General features: G+C 43.0%; 3 protein-coding genes across 4 annotated transcripts in view; 2 read left to right on the top strand and 1 right to left on the bottom strand.

Moving 5' to 3' along the window:
* samd1a (sterile alpha motif domain containing 1a) overlaps positions 1-2,220 on the top strand; it is a 12,699-nt gene extending 10,479 nt beyond the window's left edge. The window contains exons 6-7 of the mRNA XM_017454512.3: positions 1-102; positions 1,634-2,220. The exon at positions 1-102 is cut by the window's left edge and continues 13 nt beyond it. Coding sequence (XP_017310001.1) covers positions 1-102; positions 1,634-1,786 — 255 coding nt within the window. The 3' untranslated portion in view covers positions 1,787-2,220. The remainder of the gene's footprint in view (positions 103-1,633) is intronic.
* A 1,360-nt stretch (positions 2,221-3,580) lies between these two features.
* On the bottom strand, positions 3,581-13,032 carry tecra (trans-2,3-enoyl-CoA reductase a). Its single transcript, XM_017453993.3, has 11 exons — positions 10,878-13,032; positions 10,349-10,400; positions 10,216-10,260; positions 10,016-10,119; positions 7,961-8,076; positions 7,663-7,768; positions 5,669-5,741; positions 5,526-5,569; positions 5,376-5,433; positions 5,018-5,106; positions 3,581-4,069 (listed from the first exon to the last, which is right to left on the bottom strand). The coding sequence occupies exons 1-11, from the start codon at positions 11,040-11,042 to the stop codon at positions 3,896-3,898; spliced, it is 1,026 nt and encodes a 341-aa protein (XP_017309482.1). The 5' UTR covers positions 11,043-13,032; the 3' UTR covers positions 3,581-3,895.
* A 494-nt stretch (positions 13,033-13,526) lies between these two features.
* dnajb1a (DnaJ heat shock protein family (Hsp40) member B1a) lies at positions 13,527-18,433 on the top strand. Of its 2 annotated transcripts, none has more exons than XM_017455083.3 (3): positions 13,527-14,121; positions 15,024-15,609; positions 16,072-16,265. In XM_017455083.3, the coding sequence occupies exons 1-3, from the start codon at positions 13,911-13,913 to the stop codon at positions 16,127-16,129; spliced, it is 855 nt and encodes a 284-aa protein (XP_017310572.1). In that variant the 5' UTR covers positions 13,527-13,910; the 3' UTR covers positions 16,130-16,265. The 2 variants fall into 2 exon arrangements, with proteins under 2 accessions (XP_017310572.1, XP_017310571.1); XM_017455082.3 differs by having other exon boundaries at positions 13,529-14,121; positions 15,024-15,595; positions 16,072-18,433.
* Positions 18,434-20,000: the final 1,567 nt, after the last annotated feature.

The following is a 20,000-nucleotide window of genomic DNA, read 5'->3' on the forward strand; positions in this document are numbered from 1 at the left end:
GAGGAGATGGCACAGGACCTGTTACAGTGGAGCGTGGCGGACGTGGTGAGCTACTTCAGCGCCGTGGGGTTTCCTGAGCAGGCTGTGGCTTTCAGGACGCAGGTCAGTGCTGCTGGGGGAAGAAACAAAATCCCTCATGTGCCTTATGTGCGGAATAAAACACCCGGGAGTGTGCTGCTATAGGTAAATAATCAACGACACACTCACAGTCACCGGCTATTTTACCGCGTCATCCCCAGAGTGTTTTATTCCTCTTATATCACAGCAATTTGCCAACGATTTTACATTTTATATATATATATATTTGTAATTCAGCATGTTATACTTTTCATCTGTTTATCCTTACGTTTTAACGTTATTCGCGTTCTTACTTGTGTTACAGCAGCTGAACAGTCGTTTTTCTCTTAATAAGACCAAAAAAAAAAAAAAAAAAACGCTGACACTGGAGACTCCTTCCGTAAAGGTGAACCACACGTCTCCTAACAGAAAACGTCACCGCGTTAATCCAAAATTCAGCCCCACTTTTTAACCCGTTTCCGCGGAGCGTCCCCCGTACACGTCGGACGAGTCAGACGAGCCGTTACTATAGAAACGATAACGTATCACGTGTACACACTACCGGTCGAAAGTTTAGACACTCGTCCTTTATTTAAAAAAAGAAAAAAAATTCTCCACATTTTATAATCATAATCATAGTCATATCAAATAAATTCAAACAATTGAATATTTTAGCATCTTCAAAGTCGACGCCGTTTTCGCCTAGAGCTTCCAGAGATGTGTTTTTGGCGTTTTCTCGAGCGGTGTCTCGAGGGATTTCCCCGAGATGCTTTTTAAACAGTATTAAAGGAGTTCCCGCCGACGCCGGACGCTCATCACCTGCTTTTCGGGAACATCTCGCTCCGAGTCGTCCGTTTAAAGATAAATATGTATTTTGTAAATGTTAGTTAGTCTCCTGATGAAAGAAACGAACACGTCGGCACGATCATACTTTTGCCTACGACACGGATTTCACACGTTTGATCGCGCACCTTCAGATCAAAAGGTCACGAGAAACGTTTCGGTCGAGTGTCCGCAAACTTTCGACCGGTAGTGCGTATGGATCGAGCGCGCTAATATAAACCTGTCGTCGTTTCGACGTCACAAGAAATGCGCCCGTGTAGACTCGACTGCGTCTTTGGAAAGAGTTTGAACGCCACCGGCTGCGTCTCACGCGCACGGCGGACTCGGCGTAAACACGGCTTCGACTTTAGCGGACTTGCCGTGACGTCCCTCGCAGCGCTCGGCGTGGCGTCCGGTATTCGGTACGTCAGTACCTCAGTTGTTATTTGGATGAATGAGCGTTTTTGTTTGTTTGAGTATCAGGTACGTTAAGCCATACGTTAAAAACGAACTAGATATTCGAACAAGACAAAAGTAATGGCGCCCCCGATAAAAGGCAGGAGGAGTTTGTCCGCGGCAGCCGACGCGCCGCGATGGCGGAGCTGCATTATTGGACGACGTTAACCGTTTTGTAGTTTTCGGCGTTCTTCTCCTACAGTAGTGCTGTACGTACTCCTAGATACCGGTCACAGATGTATCGAGAAAGGTCACGGTACCTTCCTGAACGCGCTTTCTTTCTACGATTCGTCCGCAGGAAATCGACGGGAAGTCCCTCCTCTTGATGCAGCGCAGCGACGTGCTGACAGGTCTGTCGATCAGACTCGGCCCCGCCCTGAAGATATACGAGCATCACGTGAAGGTTCTGCAGAGGAGCCACTTTCAGGAGCACTGCGACGTTTTCTCTTAACCTCGTACCGCTCGAAAGACTGACGCGGAGCCGAGCGAGGCCGCGGACACGGGGAGAGAAAGGACTCGACGCGCTCAGCGTTTTTCCTCCCGCCTCCGCCCGGATTTCACTTCTCGTCCTCTTCCTCTCGTCACGCTCCTGGTCCAGTTGGCAGGATTAACGAACACCACTGGGGGGGGCGGGAGATCCCCTATCAGATCTCTCCGGCGGAGGGAAGGACAGCGTTTCGTTCATCAGTATTGCGTTGTTAATGTTTTTTTTTTTGTTTTCCTTTTCTTATGATTTACACTATGATCTCAGTAATATATATTTTTTGTTTGCGATTATTATATATTGACATTTCCTCATTAATTTTAATATGTAAAGCAGCCAGGTATAGAGATGTTAATGTGGATATGTAAAATTAGGAAATAAATTCCAATTTCAGAAATCTACACGCGCTGTGCATGACTTCCTGTAAAGCCGAAAGACAGGGCGGCGTTACCGTGACTACCCCGAACTCGATTATTCTCCTGTAACACCATGTCCCGAAGCGTTTTATTCCTCTTCTATCGCCACGGTGATTTAACAACTGTGTCTATATATATATATATATATATATATATATATATATATATATATATATATATATATATATATTAACAGCTCGTCATGCCACCGAGAAACTCCTGACACTGGAGACTCCTTCCATAATTGTCAAATCAGCGTCTCCTTACAAAATACTTCACCGTATCAGCGATCACACACGTCTGTTATCAGTATCGGATCACGCCGAGCGTCCTCGTGTACGTCGTTGCTATAGAAACGATAAGTAAATCTAACACAGACCCGTGATTTGATTTACTGCCGTTATAGAAAACGAATCAACACCTTCCGAGTCGAGCGTAATGCAGGAGCGCTGCGAACATGATGATGTTGAATGATACATTTTGGTCTTCGTGTGTGAATAGTGATGTCATTTATATCTCACGCCATTTCGGCGGACGCCCTTATCCGGAGCGACTTACATTTATCTCGTGTATATGATTGGCCGGGGTTTGTGAGGGTTTGCTTTCGAAGGTGTAAACGGAATGTCGGAAAAAATAAACCACGGGAACGGTATATGAAAGGATGTAATGGTGTAAGTGAGATAAGGAATGATGGATGGGGAGAAGCTGAAATGCGGCGAGGAGTTTGCGGTGACGGTGCGCGTAACCAGGCGATGGCGTTCTCTTCCGTTACGTGGCGTGTGAGTACGTCGCGGTACTTGCGTTCTCTTTTGCTACACGCTCACAAATATGTACTTTTTCCTTCACAAAAAGAAAGAAGAGTGTACATACGGGCGGTGCACAGCGTGAGTAGGCGGACTGGGACGCAATAAATTTTCCCTCTGTAGGCTGGGAACTGGAAACGCCGCTGCAGTTCGACTTACCTCTTACTTACGTGGGCGTCTGCGGATCAGGTGGTAGAGCGGGTTCTATACTAATCGTAGGGTCGGCGGTTCGATTCCCGGCCCCCGTGACTCCACATGCCGAAGCGTCCTCGGGCGAGACGCTGAACTCCGATGGCAAGGTAGCGCTTTGCGCTTTACTCTGCTACCATTAGTGTGTGTATGACTTGACATGTCTTTGGTTGCCATGACTGCCGGACTCCTCTTAGATCTTAGTTCCAGACCAAAACAGGCCGCGAGAAGGAGAGGGTACATCAAGTAAGATGACAAGCGTGCTCCAGTTATCGGTTTACTCTCTCGGCTAAACGGTTGTGTTTAAATTCAGAGAACTCCCAGTGTTTAGAAATGACGCCAATGGCCACATGAAAGTTAGCAATTAGTGCGTTTTTTTTTATTACGTAATAAAAAATTATATTCCTGCATATTGCGACGTAATTAAATACACAGTTGACTCAAATGTTATACTCACAAGTGTTGTCTAATCTGTAGTGTTTTATCTAATGGACTATTTAAGATATTCACATTGGTTCAGTTTGGGATCGCTAGTCTTATTTTATTTTTCCTTTTGATGATACTCTTTTATGATTTAACTAGAGAAGTATGATATATATATTAGATAGATAGTATGATATATATATATATTAGATAGATATAAATAAACGCATGTGTGTGCATTAAGGCTAGAGGATGAAGGGCAGAATGGGTGAACGCAGGGTTGGGTACTCCTTAAACTCTTTCAGGTAGCCGCGGTGTTTGCCTCTCGCCCACACGGTCATTTGCACAAAGCCGATGACGGTGAAGAAGGCGACAGGAACGCACTGAGTCATCACAGTGAAGCCCAGCCAGGAGCCTGCCTACGGGAGAAAAACACAACACAACACACACATTGAGTTTTATGGAGAGGAAGATGTGTAACACTGAAATGCACACACAAAAAGAACAACAACAAACAATGAAGTGAATTTGCATTGTGTTAATTGACGGGCGCAGGGAGTGACGTAGTGGGGTGTCTGTGATCGGTATTTAATATTCATATTGAACCTTCCAGGATGAGTAACATGTGTCGTGGTCTGGGAAAACGGTGACATCACTGTGGCTGAATATAAAAAATAAAAAATGGAAAAAGATCGAACATATACATACATATACGTCACCTTTAAGAAACTGTACAGTAAATATGTTAGCAGGTTCGTACAGGAAGTGAAGTCTGGAATCACTAACGAGTCGTTTCAGCTGTTCAGAATCGATTCCTTCTTTTGGGAGTCGGTAAGTCCGTTTGTGGTGCGCTTTGGCTTTTGAAACTCTGCCGACTTTTTACATTCGCAAATACAGCTACGTATAGAACACACGACATGAGAGGGAATATTTGATAGGTGATGTAAAAACGTAGCCGAATGGAGGTTTTACTTTTTCATGTTGCCATGCTGAGAGATCCCTATGTTAAAAAAAAAGGGTTCGTCATGTATATTGCATTTCTTATTTATAATAATTGCATTGCAAGAGGACATAAATTCCTTCCCATGATTCCTATGTAATTGTGACTAGTCGAACTTGAAATACTGTTTTGACAGAGACTGGACCTAACAGAATGGCCAGTTATATTGGTGATGACCAGCAGGGGGCAGCAGTAAATCGCAGTAAGAAGTCATGTTCAGTAGGTTCGGTGCTGTTGAGGTGAAGTGGGTGTGTTAAAGCAGAGATCAGGACCAGGGTCGTGGAACGTGAGAGTCATACGAGGATCACCTTGACTTTTTTAACCCACAAACAGCTCCACAAGATGATATTCCCCCAGTGGGATTTACCTCATAGGTGTAATTTGGGCAAGAAACCACTGTGAAGATCCACGTGAAAGGATTCTTGGTTGGATATGGGATCTTCTTCGTCTTCGAACCTTGGAGGCAAAGCACAGTGTTAAGATTTTAACACTTTGGTGGTAAATCAAGTCAGTATAATTTGTACAGCTCTTGCGTGACAGAGTAGTTTTACAGGAATTCGGATGTAGATTTAGGTTCCTAACGAACGAGTCAGAGGCGACGATGGAAAGGAAAAGCTCTCCGAGATGACGTGAAGAATAAACCTGGGATGATCTTCATGGTTACAGCACAAGCTCTTAGAAAGTTCTAGCTTTTGACTGCGCGGCTTTGTTTTTAAGGCTCTTACCAGGAGGTTTGAGATTGCGCAGAACGACGTGGATCGAGAAGTTCCCCAACTGGCAAAACTACAGAGTGTAAAGAAACACGTGAGGGGAAAGGTCAGCCTGAATGAAGAACAACTAATCTGCATGAACATGTTCGTGAAAGCGATGCTCACCAGAAAAATCCCAAGTGCCGTCTTCACTTGCTGCTCACCGTAATCTATAACATACAGTCAGGATTTACTGCGGTGGAAATTTTAAGCTAAAATAAACACGTTCCTTATAAAAAATAAAAAAAATTTAAAAACCTGTTACTTACATGGTGGTGTGTAGAGCGGATGGTTTATGTAGTAGGCCATCCAGGCTGCAAAGAACCAGTAATACAAACAATTCTGAAAGAGAAAATATCTCAAGTTAGATCTGTTGCCTGCCTAAATATTTTCTTTGGTTTAAAATATTTAATAATAATTAAAAAAAAAAAAAAAAAAAAGAGTACAGTGGGTGTGTCCCACTAAATGTTAATATATATATAAGTCAAAGACGATATTCAAATGTTTCTGATTAGCACCTGGCATGCATTGTCATCATTGCAGTCCAAGAGGTACATTTCCCTCAGATTTCTTGCGAAGTCCGCAAGTAAAATGATCATTTGCTCAATATTATTTACGAACATGACTTAGAAGTCCTCTCAGAAATCCCGTCAAGTTGGCTCATGTTTGCCGGCTAGCTAGCGAGTAAGATTGTAAAACGTTTAAGAATGAATTAAAAATTCCTCTTAAAACCCCCCCACCAGGTTAGCCTACTGTATGTCAGATAGCTAGCATATATACGCACGTATGATTTTTAACATTTATGAATACATCTTTAGGTTAGTTTATTTGAACCCGCTAGCTTTAATTAGCGGGTAACGTTGCTAAAATTTGTGAATATGAGGAAGAAATCCCGTTAGTTTACTGTATGTTGGCCAGGTAAGTTCGTGAGCATTTCTAAATACGGAGTGAATCCTCTAAGAAATCCTCTCCGGTTAGCTTAGGGTAACTAACTAGGAAGAACTACCAATTGAGGTTACGAATAAGACGAGTCTAAAACAAATCCTCTGATTTAGCATGTACGAACATTTCTAATTAGGCCGCGATTAAAATCCTCTCAGAAGTGCCGTTGCTTATGTTAGCTACTTAGAAAAAAAAATGAGGAAGTAAGATTTCTGAATAGGCTCTAGCAAATAAAATTCTCTCAGAAATCCTCTCAGGTAAGCTTATGATAGCTAACTACGAGGAATGAACAAGTAATATTATTAACATTTATGAATATGACTCAAAGCTCTGTTAGAAATCCTGTGAGGTAAGCATACATGAACCAGGTAGGAGAATTAGCGAGTACGAACATCTATAAATGGCTAAAATCCTCTCAGTAATCCTCTCAGGTTAGCTTGTTTTAGCAAGCTAGCAAGTAGGATTATAAACATTTACGATTGAATTGTAATTCCTCTTAAAAATCCTGTCAGGTTAGCATATATTAGATACGTACCACATGTACAATCTTGAACAGTCATAGATATAATTTGGCAATCTTTTGTATTTGAAATGTTGTCAGGTTGCCTCGTGTTGGACACGCAGCTACACCTAGCAAGTAATGCTATAAACATTTATGAATCTGGCTTAAACTCTTTTAGAAATCTCCTCAGGTTAGCTTATGTTAGCTACGTAGGAAGAATTAGCATGTAATATTTTAATAATTCTTAACAGGCTCTGACTAAACAAAATAAATAAATCCTCTTAGTAATCCTGTCAGGGTAGCACATTGTTAGCTGTCGGATTATAAAATTTTAATGAATTCATTTAAAAATCCTCTTAAAATCCTGTCAGGCTCGCATATGTTAGCTAGCTATCTAATGTAATTGTAAATATGATTTGGAACGTTTATTAACATGACAATCTTCTAATAAATCCAGTACTAAAAGTAGGGTTTAGTTAGCAATTAATGCTAGTAAACATTGAGGAATTTGACTTTTTAAGAAATCTCTTAGAAATCCTGTCCGGTTATGATAGGTCGCTTGAAAGAATTAGCATGTAAAATTATTCGCATAATTAAATAGGTTCTTACTTTTTTTTTTCTTTTTTTTTTATCATCTCAGTAATTCTATCAGCTTAGCTTATGTTAGCTGTGTAGCGTAAGAAAGAAACATTTTGAGTATGACAGACGATTTCAGAAACCTGTTAGCTAGCTGGCTAGCAACAGGTGGCGTGCTTTTACACTTAGCAAATGGAATCTTTTGGGGTTTTCGGAGTGCATTTGGAGTTAGATTTCGGTCACCTTGAAAATGTTGCGCAGCGGCATGGTGCCATGGCAGAAGCGATGCACGAACAACGTTTCCAGAATCCTCTTGGCGTAATGGAAGGAGTGACATAGACAGGCTATACTAGAGAAAGGACACAGAGACGTGACTGAAAGCCTTCGTTGAAGAACGCTGCTCATTCATGACAGTTCAAAGAGTCAATCTAGGCAAAGGAAACACTGACCCCGAAAAAAACACTCGCATCCATCGACACTAGAGCTTAAAAGCAATTACGCGGTAACACAATTCCCAGGTGGGTTCACGTCAGATACTCACTGCACGACCCAGTGTTTGCTAGTTGTGAAGTCATACTTGGGGGCGTAGATGAAGGGCAGTCTGAAATAGAACATCAGGTAGATGAAGAGCGGTCCGACGCATTCAGCCAGGAACACCTGACGGACGGATGGAGGGAAACAGGAAGAGAGGATGAGCTGAGTGCTTTTGAGTACTTTTACGACAAGCAATGTTCTCTATGAGCACCTGGGCACCAAAAGTACCCATGTTAATGGTGCGAGAAATGACTGATTTGACTGAATTGACTGGTCAACTCAATTGTCCTACCATGCTGAAAAATACAACACAAACCATCACAAATGTTTTCCACTACAAATACCATTACAAACCATCAGGTAACCATTAAAACCTTAATGGAATCCACTAGCCATAACATGCCAACGATAGAAGGCAACAAATTACCAATAGAGACCCACATGGACCATTACAGTTTCTATTAAATCCAAAACAATTTCCATTATGACCATTAAAACCGTTACAAATTCTATGAGGGTTTCTATGACTGTTTTATTGATTTATTATAGAAGGCACAAACGTTTGTACAAAACGATCATAAGATTTGAATTGCTCTTCCTGTAGTGACTGTTTAGCCGGGAAGCGCAGTGTCACAGCAGGTAACGTTGCCACTTCACACCTCCAGGGTCTGAACTCGAGCTCAGGTTACTGTCTCGTTTTTTGCATGCTCTCTTTGTGTTCCTGCTTTCTCCTAAAACCCTGCCGGTAGGTAGATTGGATACCTGAAATTTCCCCTAGGTGTGAATGCGTGCGAGTGGTGCGCTGCGATAAAATATCATCCCATTCAGAATATATTTGGCCTCATGCCCAGTGTTCCCAGGATAGGCTCCGAATCCACCGTGACCCTGACCAGGATAAAGCAGTTACTAAAGATAAACGAACGAATGAAAGCATGATATTTAGCTCGATTTATCATTGCTCGTTCTAACCGTGAGCCACGTAAAATCCGCCATCTCGAAATAAGATCCATATCACGTCCTATTTATTCACTATATGTGCTCAATACATAGGGTGTAACGCGCTACGTTCGTTGTGTTGTAGTATATACACACAGTAAGCGCTCGATATTCCTGACAGAGGGCTGTGTTGGATCGTCAGATCACATCTGTGTTGAACAGATTTTCACTACGATTTAAATATTGGCACCCGTGGCGTGGCGTCACTTGGGATGCTCGCCTACCGTAACTGCAGGCTGACAAACTTGCTAGTTTACCCTGTAAAGTAGACACGCGACAATGTGTCGTTTCTGTTTAGCGCCAAACTTCCCAGTGTCCAAGTCGGCATTACTTATAGTCCTGCTTGTTTTTTCAGTTATTAAGGTTTGGCGTAAACCATTTTAACTGTTTGAGTGACCAGCCAAATAAGCTAATAATCATGCTAACTAAACGATAAAGGTTTGAGGATGATGGTGGGATGTGATTTCCACCGCTTTAACTGAATTAAAAACAAACATAGCGCCTCTGGCTATGCTTCACAGACGTCACTTTGAGAACTGCTGGTGTAGAGTGTAAGAACATAGTGTGTGGTTTGACATTTTAGTCACAGCTATTAAGTATTAGTGCATGTGAAAAGCTGTCTGGCACGAAACGTAGCCGTAGCACAGCTTAACAGCTTCCCAAATAGACAATAATGTGCATATGTTTTTGGAATCTCTGCAGTGATGTCGTCCAGCTTGGTATGGGCCAGAAGCAGCACTGTGACGCAGGCAGCCTTCTTGGATGCTTCTGTCTTACGAGACTCTGGAGTTTGTGGCTTTTCCAGGGGGCTGGAGATCAGAGAGCGAGCTGGATGAGCTGAATGCCAACAGCGGGCTGAGAGATTAACATCTGGTGTGCAAACTGGGTCAGGGAGATTATGTGTTCCGAGAAAGTGGAAACGTTGCTAGGAAGGTGAGGGAAAGCTGAACCGGGTGGAGAGTGGAGTAAGCGCTGTGCTGGTAAGCGCGGGCATTGACTCACCAGTTTGGGGGTAGATGTGTGGTAATGGCTGTGGTTGATAAAAATCCACCGTAAAACCACTCACCGTCCCCCAGCTGATCTGGGCTCCCAGGTCCCTGAAGTAGAAGGTCGCCGTGGTTCCCACAGGAAGCTGCTGAAGGACGTCTTCATCCTTCAAAGGCTTTCCCTCTGACAGTTAAAACACACTGTTATTACCGTCTCACACAGCGCTCACGCTAACACACTCAGCTCTTTATAAATCAGTGCGAAATGGGATCCACTCACTCGGGTCCAGGCACAGCGACTGTCTGGCTGGATACCAGCTCTGATCTAGTTGGGAAGGAACATCGCTATTAAACTATCACACTGCCGGCAGCTTAGCGTGCCCGATGACAACATAAAACAAACAGCGACTTACTTGATTTGTGGAACATTGACTTTATGTCCAAAATAGTAGCAGATGGTTCAACCTGGACACCAGGGGAGAGGATACAGGACAATTCTGGCTGCTTATATATAATCTCCGTTAAAGCATGTATATAAATCAAATCAAAATCAAATGATTTTAAAAATTTTTTTTTTATTTTTTAAGACATTTCTAAACAAAAATAGCTAATCAGTTTCAGATAACAGGGAACAAAGAAAGAGTTATACAACTAAAATAAAGATTTCAGAATGAAATGTAAAATATGAGCATGTACATATTTAACGAGTAAACTTAAAAACATGGCTTTTTTTTTTTTTGTTGGAGATTTGAAACGGATTGTAGACAATATCCTTGATAGATAGATATAATAGATAGTATTAGGTAGGAAAGATTGTAACATCTGGTATGTAATACCAGTAATATTTGAATGAATGTTTCATAAAGCTCCAGTTACTGGATTTGCGGTTGAAGAACATGTGTTTCAAGAGCTCATGCAAGGTAATGCACAAACAGGACTTACCTTATCCAGGAGCAGCAGCTTCTCCTTTGTTTTGGCATCTACAATCTCCACCTCGAAGTAAACGATTCGTTTAGGTTTTTTGGGTGCTTTAGGTCTGGGCTTAGAGCTGGAAGGCGGTGGAGCGTCACTCTTGACCCCCTTCGCCTCTAATGCCAGGACATCCATTGTCGCTCTTCCTCAAACACACGCAGGACCTGAGCAGAGTAACTCAGAGCCCCTCTAAGTTCTTTATGGCCTCCTTGAGTCAATTTAAGAAAAACTAAAAAGTTAGCTTCTCCAACCTGTCTGACAGCGAGTTGCTCTCTCTGCTCCTTTCAGTCAGAGCGGATTGAATTTGACGAGATGCCACACTGAAACTGGGAGGTGTGTTTGGGATGCTGGTCACCCACAAAGTGATCTGGAAAGTGAAGGGAAAATGGTGCCTGTCTTCTAATACTTGTGGGGGGGCTGCCACGTTCCTCCTAGTGCCCCCCCAGAACCTGCAAAAAGCCTTCTGAACACGAAACCCGAGAGCCCCAGGACGTGTTATCCACAACACGCCTCACACCAGGCTAAATATATACCTCCCATTTCTCCATAGGCCAGCTGGATGACCTTGCAGACCTCGGACCAAACCAGCAGAAGATCTGATGTTGTCAAGACTATTCTGAAGCATAGGGCTCGGGGCCATGAGTGTCCAGAGAGAATTGTCAGCCACATATTCAGGAAATTTCTCTGCGATGCTGCCTGGCCACCGTCGCTCTACTGTTTCCCAATATATGCTATTTATATCTTATATGAGAACAACTTGACTGTGAAGAACCAATATGGCTGGGTGATTCTCCTTGTAACACACCTGGGTTAGAAAACTTGACCCTAGATCCATTTTATGTATCATTGTATTGTGTTGTAGATCTTAGAATCTCACACGTACGTGATAAAACCTGTGATAAACGTACAGCATTTTAACAACTGTATCATATTCTTCTGGTGTTTGTATTTCTGGGTAGAAGTAGAAGACTGACATGCCGTGGAAATGAACTTGGTGTTTAAAAGTAACGACACTTGGAAATTCTTCTGCCTCCTTATCCACTGGGTCCTAGCGTCCTGCTCGCCCACATGGGGGTCGGGTGAAAGGTTTAGTGTTCTGAGAGTATATTTGGCAAGTTCCTCCTCATCAATTACATATCCATCAGCATGCCAAGCATCCGACAGGGATTTGGAGACACACTGCTGCCCTCTGGTGTTTTCCCGTCACCGTGTCAGCAATCTAAACATTTCCAGGAAGTGCAGACAAGGGGTCCAGAAAGGCTCCGGCATTATGGCCAATATAGTATCATGTTATAGCTTGTACACTGAGTTATTAAGTGTTTTCAGAGAGGTCGGGAAAATTTACACCAGCTGTCGACAATCCTTGACGTTGTGCCTAATCACAGTCTGGATACATTGCTGGCCCATGGACACCCAGGAGTCTGTGAAGAACAGCCAGGGTCTTAGTCTGGGCTTTTTATTTTGAATTCACCATTATGATAGTTCTATATATTATTGAGGTCTTATAGTTATTAGCAATTTTGATCGGTCACTTCAATTAAATGGGTTTAATCCAAACCTTAATAACTGAAAAACAATGGACCTATTGTGTTGCTCTGGCCTGAGATTATATGTCCTCCTTTAGCTATTGATCTGAAACAGCCTGACCTATCTGACCCACAAAGACAACTAGTTTAGCATAAACGAGTAAAGAAAAGGAGGTCTGACCTCACACTGCCTCACTGTGTTTAAAGGCTGTGGTTTTTCTGTGTATGTTCAGCTCAAGCTGTGTCTCTGGAAAACCCAGTGGATGGAATGAGCCTTAATGTGTTGTCATGTGTGACCTTGGATGACCACAGTATGATGAGTGTGTATCTGTACACTGTGCTTAGAGGTCTACACGTGATGGAGGAGTGATTCTTGCATTGCCTGTCTGACACACCAGTACACCTGGGTGACTAGGAATAGGAAATTGTAGATGCCATTTTCACCTAGAATTTCCAGAAATGTATTCTTGGCGTTTTCTCGACAGATTTCTTGAGGAATTTCCCTGAGATGCTTTTTAAACAGTTTTAAAAGAGATCACATCTACACTGGACTCTTATCCACTTATCAGCTGCGTTTTGGACTATTTCGCTCCGAGTCGTCCGTTTAAAAAGATATTTATTTTGTAAATAAAATGTTAGCTTTCTAATGAAGGAAATGAATAACTCGGCACGATTATATTTTTGTCTACGACACGGATTTCACACATTTTATCCCACATCTTTTTTATCATACCAAGTTTTTAAGATCGTGAGAAACGTTTCAGTCGAGTGTCCGCAAACTTTTGACCAGCGGTGTCTATAAACCTTGAGCATCCCATGTAAAAAATATATATATATATATATATATATATTTTTTTTTTTAAACATCAGAAATTCATTATGATATCAAATTTCAAGTTCAATTTCATCATGTTCAGGCGTCGTTAGGAGTCCGAGATATCGTCAGAAAATCGGATTAAATTATGTTCATGCTCCATGATTGGCTGACGGTCAAACGATTAGCCAATTACAGCCCAGTAGGGGCGGGGCTCGTGGGCTGCGTGCTCCGGACCAGCAGGCGGCGCTGTGCTCTCACGGGCAGAAACACGTCACACATTTTGAAGACGAGGCACGGGCTTTTCTCGAACTTTCTCTGGGTTCAAATGATGAGGTCGAGTTGTTAGGGGTTTTTTTTTCCCCCTTTCTCTCCCTTCCTCCAGACGGGTGTAAAAACTTTTTTAATAGTTCCAGCTCGGCTGTTTTAGGAATGCCGCCGGGTTTGTTTAGGGATAAACACGACGTGTTTGTTTAAAAAGAAAGAGGAAAGTGTGTTTGTGTCTGTGGAGACAGCTTTCATCTGGCTGAACGCCGTTTAAATTTTAACGGTTTAAACGGTAGGAATCTCATTTAATAAGCTCTCCATGGATCCGACAGCGGTTTAACCCGACAGTTAGGAATTTTTAATACGATTACAACACGCACATATTGTTGTTTTGTAATGGGTAAAGATTATTATAAAGTCCTGGGCATACAGAAAGGCGCCTCTGAAGATGAGATTAAGAAAGCGTACAGAAAGCAGGCGTTACGGTATCATCCGGATAAAAACAAATCCCCCGGAGCCGAGGATAAATTTAAAGAGATCGCAGAAGCTTACGACGTGCTGAGCGACGCCAAAAAGAAAGATATTTATGACCGATATGGAGAAGAAGGTGAGTGACGTACGTGAGCGTGACATCCTGAGCGCTGGGGGCGTGGCCTTGAAAGAGGGGGCGTGGTCGTGCGGGTGAACACAGGGGTGGCGATACTAGTTGACACTTTGACCACAAAGCTGAGATTTTTATTGCTTCTTAGCAATATTTTCACGCAGATCTCTTCAAATATTTTGGAATGTACGAGTTTTAAAATTTATTTATTTATTTATTTATTTTACCCCACGCTCTTCAAGATTTTAGACATTTGTTCTTGGGTGCATTCATATCTCGTAAATGTATTGGCAAGCGTCTTTTCTAAAAGATTTCCGAAAGGAAGTGGACGTCATATTTAGTGTTTAGCCCCGCCCCCTTCATTTGATTGACACGGTTACTTTATCACAGAAAAGCAAGGCTTCTGTTTATGATATATATATATATATATATATATATATATATATATATATATATATATATATATATATATAATGTAAAACATTTTTTAATGTAGGTTTTCTCCAGCGTGCAAATGTTTTTCCAGTATTGACTTTCTTTTTTTGTTTTAATTTTTTTTAAAAATCATATTATTTTTGTCCTTCTTTATCATAAACTCAGTAGGGGGGGGATTGCCCTGGATACCTTTAACAACACGTATGCGTCTTAAGGGATGTAACTATTGCTTCTCAGTCTCTCTCTCTCTCTCTCTCTCTCTCTTTCTTTTACTCTCTCTCTCTCTCTCTCTCTCTCTCTCTCTCTCTCTCTGAAGTAAAACAGTATAAATAAATAAACCAAGAGCACGATGAGGCTCGCTGCTGAGTTCTGCTCTTTCTTTCTTTGCAAGGTGTAATTTCAGCATGGGGGGGTGGAGTCAAATGGGCTTGTTAGGTCTCAAAAGAAATGATTGGCGGTTTCTCTCCCTCCAGGACTTAAAGGTCATTCCGGAGGTTGCGGAGGCAACGGCCCGAGCTACACGTTCCACGGAGACCCACACGCCATGTTCGCCGAGTTCTTCGGCGGCCGCAGTCCGTTCGATCAGTTCTTCGCCCACGGCGCTGGCGGCGGCGACGACGACATGGACGTGGACGACCCCTTCGCTGCGTTCGGAATGGGAGGCATGGGAGGCTTTCCCAGGCCATTCAAGACTCGTATCGGCGGCGTGCACTCGGCGCGGGAGAAGAAGAAAGACCCTCCGGTTATACACGAGCTCAAGGTGAGCTTGGAAGAGGTGTTCTCCGGCTGCACCAAGAAGATGAAGATCTCGCGCAAGCGGCTGAACCCGGACGGCTGCACCGTCCGCACTGAGGACAAGATCCTCACTGTGAACATCAAACCGGGCTGGAAAGAAGGCACCAAGATCACGTTCCCCAAAGAGGGAGACGAGACGCCCGCCAACATCCCCGCCGACATCGTGTTTGTCGTAAAAGACAAGGCACATGCGGTGTTCCGCAGAGACGGGTCCGATATCGTTTACCCAGCGAGGATATCCCTCCGAGACGTGAGTGTGTTCTGGTTAGAGAGGCTTCTTTATTCTACAGCACTGTTGGAATCTCGAGTCTGATTGGCCCGAAGCTGTTGATTTAAAGTGTTTTGGTTTATGTTTCAGACCTGCTCATTTTGTATAGTAACACTTTTTACACGAGGACTCGTATAACGGATTCTCCACGTAATCTAAAGAAATGATTAGAAATGGATTAGAACACATCTTATTTAACAAAGAACATTTAAGGAAGGAGTCTCCAGTGTCAGCGCTGTGCAACAGTGTCCAAGACGGAGGAGTTTACGCTTCTCAGTTTTCAGAGCTGTTATATAATGCAAGTGGTAACAGGAACTAACTTTTTTTTCATTGAAGTTGACCAACATAATATGTAACTATAAATGTATAAATAGCATGATGGGCATTATTTATTAAAAAGAAAAAGCATTGTAAATTGCTAAGAGCAATAATATATTTTTTTTTATCCGTATCCACAGGCGCTGTGTGGCTGCTCGATCAGCGCACCGACGCTGGATGGCCGGACCATCACCGTGACGTCTCGCGATGTCATCAAACCGGGCATGAAGAAGAGGGTCGTGGGCGAGGGACTGCCCCTGTCCAAATATCCCGATAAGAGGGGGGACATGGTGCTGGAGTTTGTCGTGAAGTTTCCAGACAAAGTGGCGCAGAACACTCGCGATGCTCTTCTGCAGATCCTCCCACCGTGAACGCGGGGGGGGTGGGGCATGGGGCGGGGGATGGTGGGGCAGGGGGTTGGTTCCTGCTGCATACAGCCAGACTGCGCCACTATATTAATTTATAAACCACTTACCTGTGTTGAGTGCATTTTTGACATCACTGTGAACCCCTTGCACAGTACTGACAGACACTCGACACACGCACACACACAGAGGGTATGCATTACCTCATTTTTACTGCTTCAGCTCCTGATGTTTTATTTTCCTGCTCTTTCTATTTAACACACAATTAATTACTGGCTATCATGTTTTTTCCCTCTCTTTCATTATGGAAACTAGAGAGAGACAGCCGTGTGTGTGTGTGTGTGTAAAGGTAGACTCAGTCCAGGAATGCTACTTCAGAGCTTGAGGCATTTTGTGTCTCAGGTGCGTCCACACACTCCCCGGTGCAGCTTTTCACCGTGACCCCGTTTTGTTTCATGCGTCCCGGGTCCCGATACCATTTTGAACCACGTGCATTTTCACACGGTCTCCCGAGATCAGACGTGTATGCAGATTAATTCATGACGTGTTTGCGCTGCTCTTCATTTCCAGCCGATCAGCGCAAACAAAATTATGCATCGAAAGACGTGGTTTTGCAAGGAGGCGGCAGCTTCAGTGGCGTTGGACACCTCACAGCAATTATAAAACAATATTTCAAACATCATTTTTTTTGTTGTTGTTTCACTATGGCCACCTGCTGAATTTACATATGCGTTTAATATTATCACTTTCATGCATCATGAAAACCCAAGGCTTAATGTATTTCCATTATCTTCTATAGACAGGAATAAAAGTGCGCGATCAGACGGGTTACCTGCGTCGTCGTGTTTTTTGCACGTCGTAAAGGCAACCGGAGAAAAATGACTTCGGACCGAAATATCCTGACCAATCCGGCCTGCTGCGGAGGAATTCTGACCAATCCTGGATACTACCGAAATAATTCTGAGCAATCCCACCCATTAACGAAGGTATTCTGACCAATCCCGCTGGCTTCCGTAGTAATTCTGAGCATTCCCACCCATAACTGGAGGAACTCTGACGCATCCCTCCAATCACCGAAGGTATTCCGACCAATCCCGCCTACTACCAGAAAGGATTCTGAGCAGTCTCTCCCACCTCAAATGAATTCGGTCCCATCCCACCCCACCTGCTGCCAAAGGAATTCTAACCAATCCCACCAAATGCTGAAGTTCTGACAAATCCTTCCTGCTACTGAAGGAAATTTGAACATTGCCACCCTCTGCTGAAGGAATTCTGACAAATCCTGCCAGCTATCGAAGGAACTGTGACTAATCCCTCCAGCTCCTGAAGGAATTCTGACCGATCCTGCCTCCTACCGAATACATTCGGAGCAATCCTACCTGCTACCTATGGAATTCTGAGCAGTCCAGCCCGTGGCCGAAGGAATTCTGAGCAATCCTGCACACTATCGAAGCAATGTTGTCTAGTCCTGCCAGCTATGAAGGAATTCTCGCCATTGGTCAGCGTTCCTCCCGTCTTTACGAAGAGTTAAACCGCAAAAATGATTTCCTTAATAACTTTTTATTCTTATAATAGCTTATTATTTTTATGTTCTTCGTTTGAAATAAGACCACGTAAAAGTCCATGTCGTTTTACGCGTCGATGCAGAATTCTTCAAGCATCCGAGTCATTTGGTATTTATTATTAATAATTAGTACTGAGAGTGGTTTTGGATAGATTGTTCGTTTGTTTGTTTTTTTTTGGCTGATGAGGGGTTTAAATCTGTTTTTTTTTTTTTTTTTTTTAAATTTATTATTATTTTTTAATGTGATTAATACCTCTCTGGATTATAGAAGAAGACAGAAAAGACGCATGAAACGAGCAGGTAAACGGGGTCTTTGTTGAATATACACGTAGCTGTTGGTTCTCTAGAAATGTTTTATTTTACTTTAATACTCACTCTGTATCAGCAGCTCATTCTGAGGAGGTCGGTGAAAATCTCCTTTGATTTCATGTTAAAAACCTCTCTTCAAAGATTTGCAAGATTTCTTTCCCAAGATAGCCAACAGCCCTGATTATGATGGGCTATAATGATCCGTGCTAAGTGATGAGCGGTGAGCGTGCAAAGTACAAATTAAACAAATTCACCACTTGTGAAGTGTCTCGATTTTCTCACAGTTATCACACTCTGAATTGTGTTACAGTTGAGACTGTGACTTCGACTTGTGCCAAGTATTGTCATGTGCGGGAACCCTGATAATGAGTGTGTGTGTGTGAGAGAGTGATAGTTTGGGTAAGAGAGAGAGAGAGAGTGTTGAGGAAGCTTATTCTTGTACCGTCACTTTTATTAATTTACCATTAATAAATAAATAGATGAACTCTCAGATCTTGCTACTTCTAAAAGCATGCAAGATGTTAATTGCTCCATAAATATTCACACAAAGAATAAGTCAGAATTGAAGTTCTGGGTATTGTTTTAGCCATTAACCAAAGTAATTGCCTCATTAGCTGGGGATTAAAAGCATTAACAGGGTATAAAGTCTATAAAATCAGGGACATCTCATGTATTTAATTTACATAGAATGTATTCACTTGTAAAAAAAATTCCACTGGGAGAAACAGAAGAGTTTATTGCCTGTACAACACTGTACGATTTATACATCACCACACACTTTCGGATGAATCACCCGTGAGGGCCTGTGTGCTCGAGGGGGCCTGGGATTTCTCAGAACGTCTCGTGAGCAAACCTGGCTAAAGTTGTGACGAGCGTCCGGCTCGGCTCGTGCTGGTCTTTCAAGCGTGGTGACAGGATTGCGTCCCCATGTGAGACCGACAGGACGTAGCAGAGAGGACGTTGGGTGGTAAGTGCTGAATGTGTTGAATATTGGGACTGGGGGAAGATCACAGAAGAGTTTGGATGTAATCTTACACACCACAGGATAAACTGGGAAGATAATTATTTAAAACCATAACCAACAATCATTTCAAATTTAAGAAGCAGGATTACTTTTTACAGTCATTGGGAGGAGCCTCCAAATCTGCCTTCGCTGAGACTAACAGGCACACAGGCCATGCCTTCTTCAGTGAGGCTAACAAGCCATGCCCCCTTCATTGAGACTTACAGGCACACAGGCCATGCCTTCTTCAGTGAGGCTAACAAGTCACGCCCCCTTCACTGAGACTGACAGGCACACAGGCCATGCCTCCTTCAGTGAGGCTAACAAGTCACGCCCCCTTCACTGAGACTGACAGGCACACAGGCCATGCCTCCTTCAGTGAGGCTAACAAGCCATGCCCCCTTCACTGAGACTGACAGGCACACAGGCCATGCCTCCTTCACTGAGGCTAACAAGCCACGCCCCCTTCTCTGAGACTGACAGGCACACAGGCCATGCCTCCTTCACTGAGGCTAACAAGCCACGCCCCCTTCACTGAGACTGACAGGAAGAGTTCTGCACTGAAGGCCTGAGCAGATCTTCACCAGATAAGAAACAGATGCAGAGTCTGGTCATGTCTACTGTGGGTTCCACACCTCCACATGTAAAAGGTGGGTGTAAATACGTACCTCAAATTAAAGCGTAAACTCTGAACTTTATATATATTCATCATATCATATTTTCACCTCCACTATATCATGGTAGACAGATCAAATAACTATGACTTTCCCAATATCCAAATATGTGACTTGATCAGTCTTATAACGTTCTGCAGAAACACTAAGCTTC

The sequence above is a fragment of the Ictalurus punctatus genome, chromosome 24 (assembly GCF_001660625.3).
Source record: "Ictalurus punctatus breed USDA103 chromosome 24, Coco_2.0, whole genome shotgun sequence".
NCBI classification, from domain to species: Eukaryota; Metazoa; Chordata; class Actinopteri; order Siluriformes; family Ictaluridae; genus Ictalurus; species Ictalurus punctatus.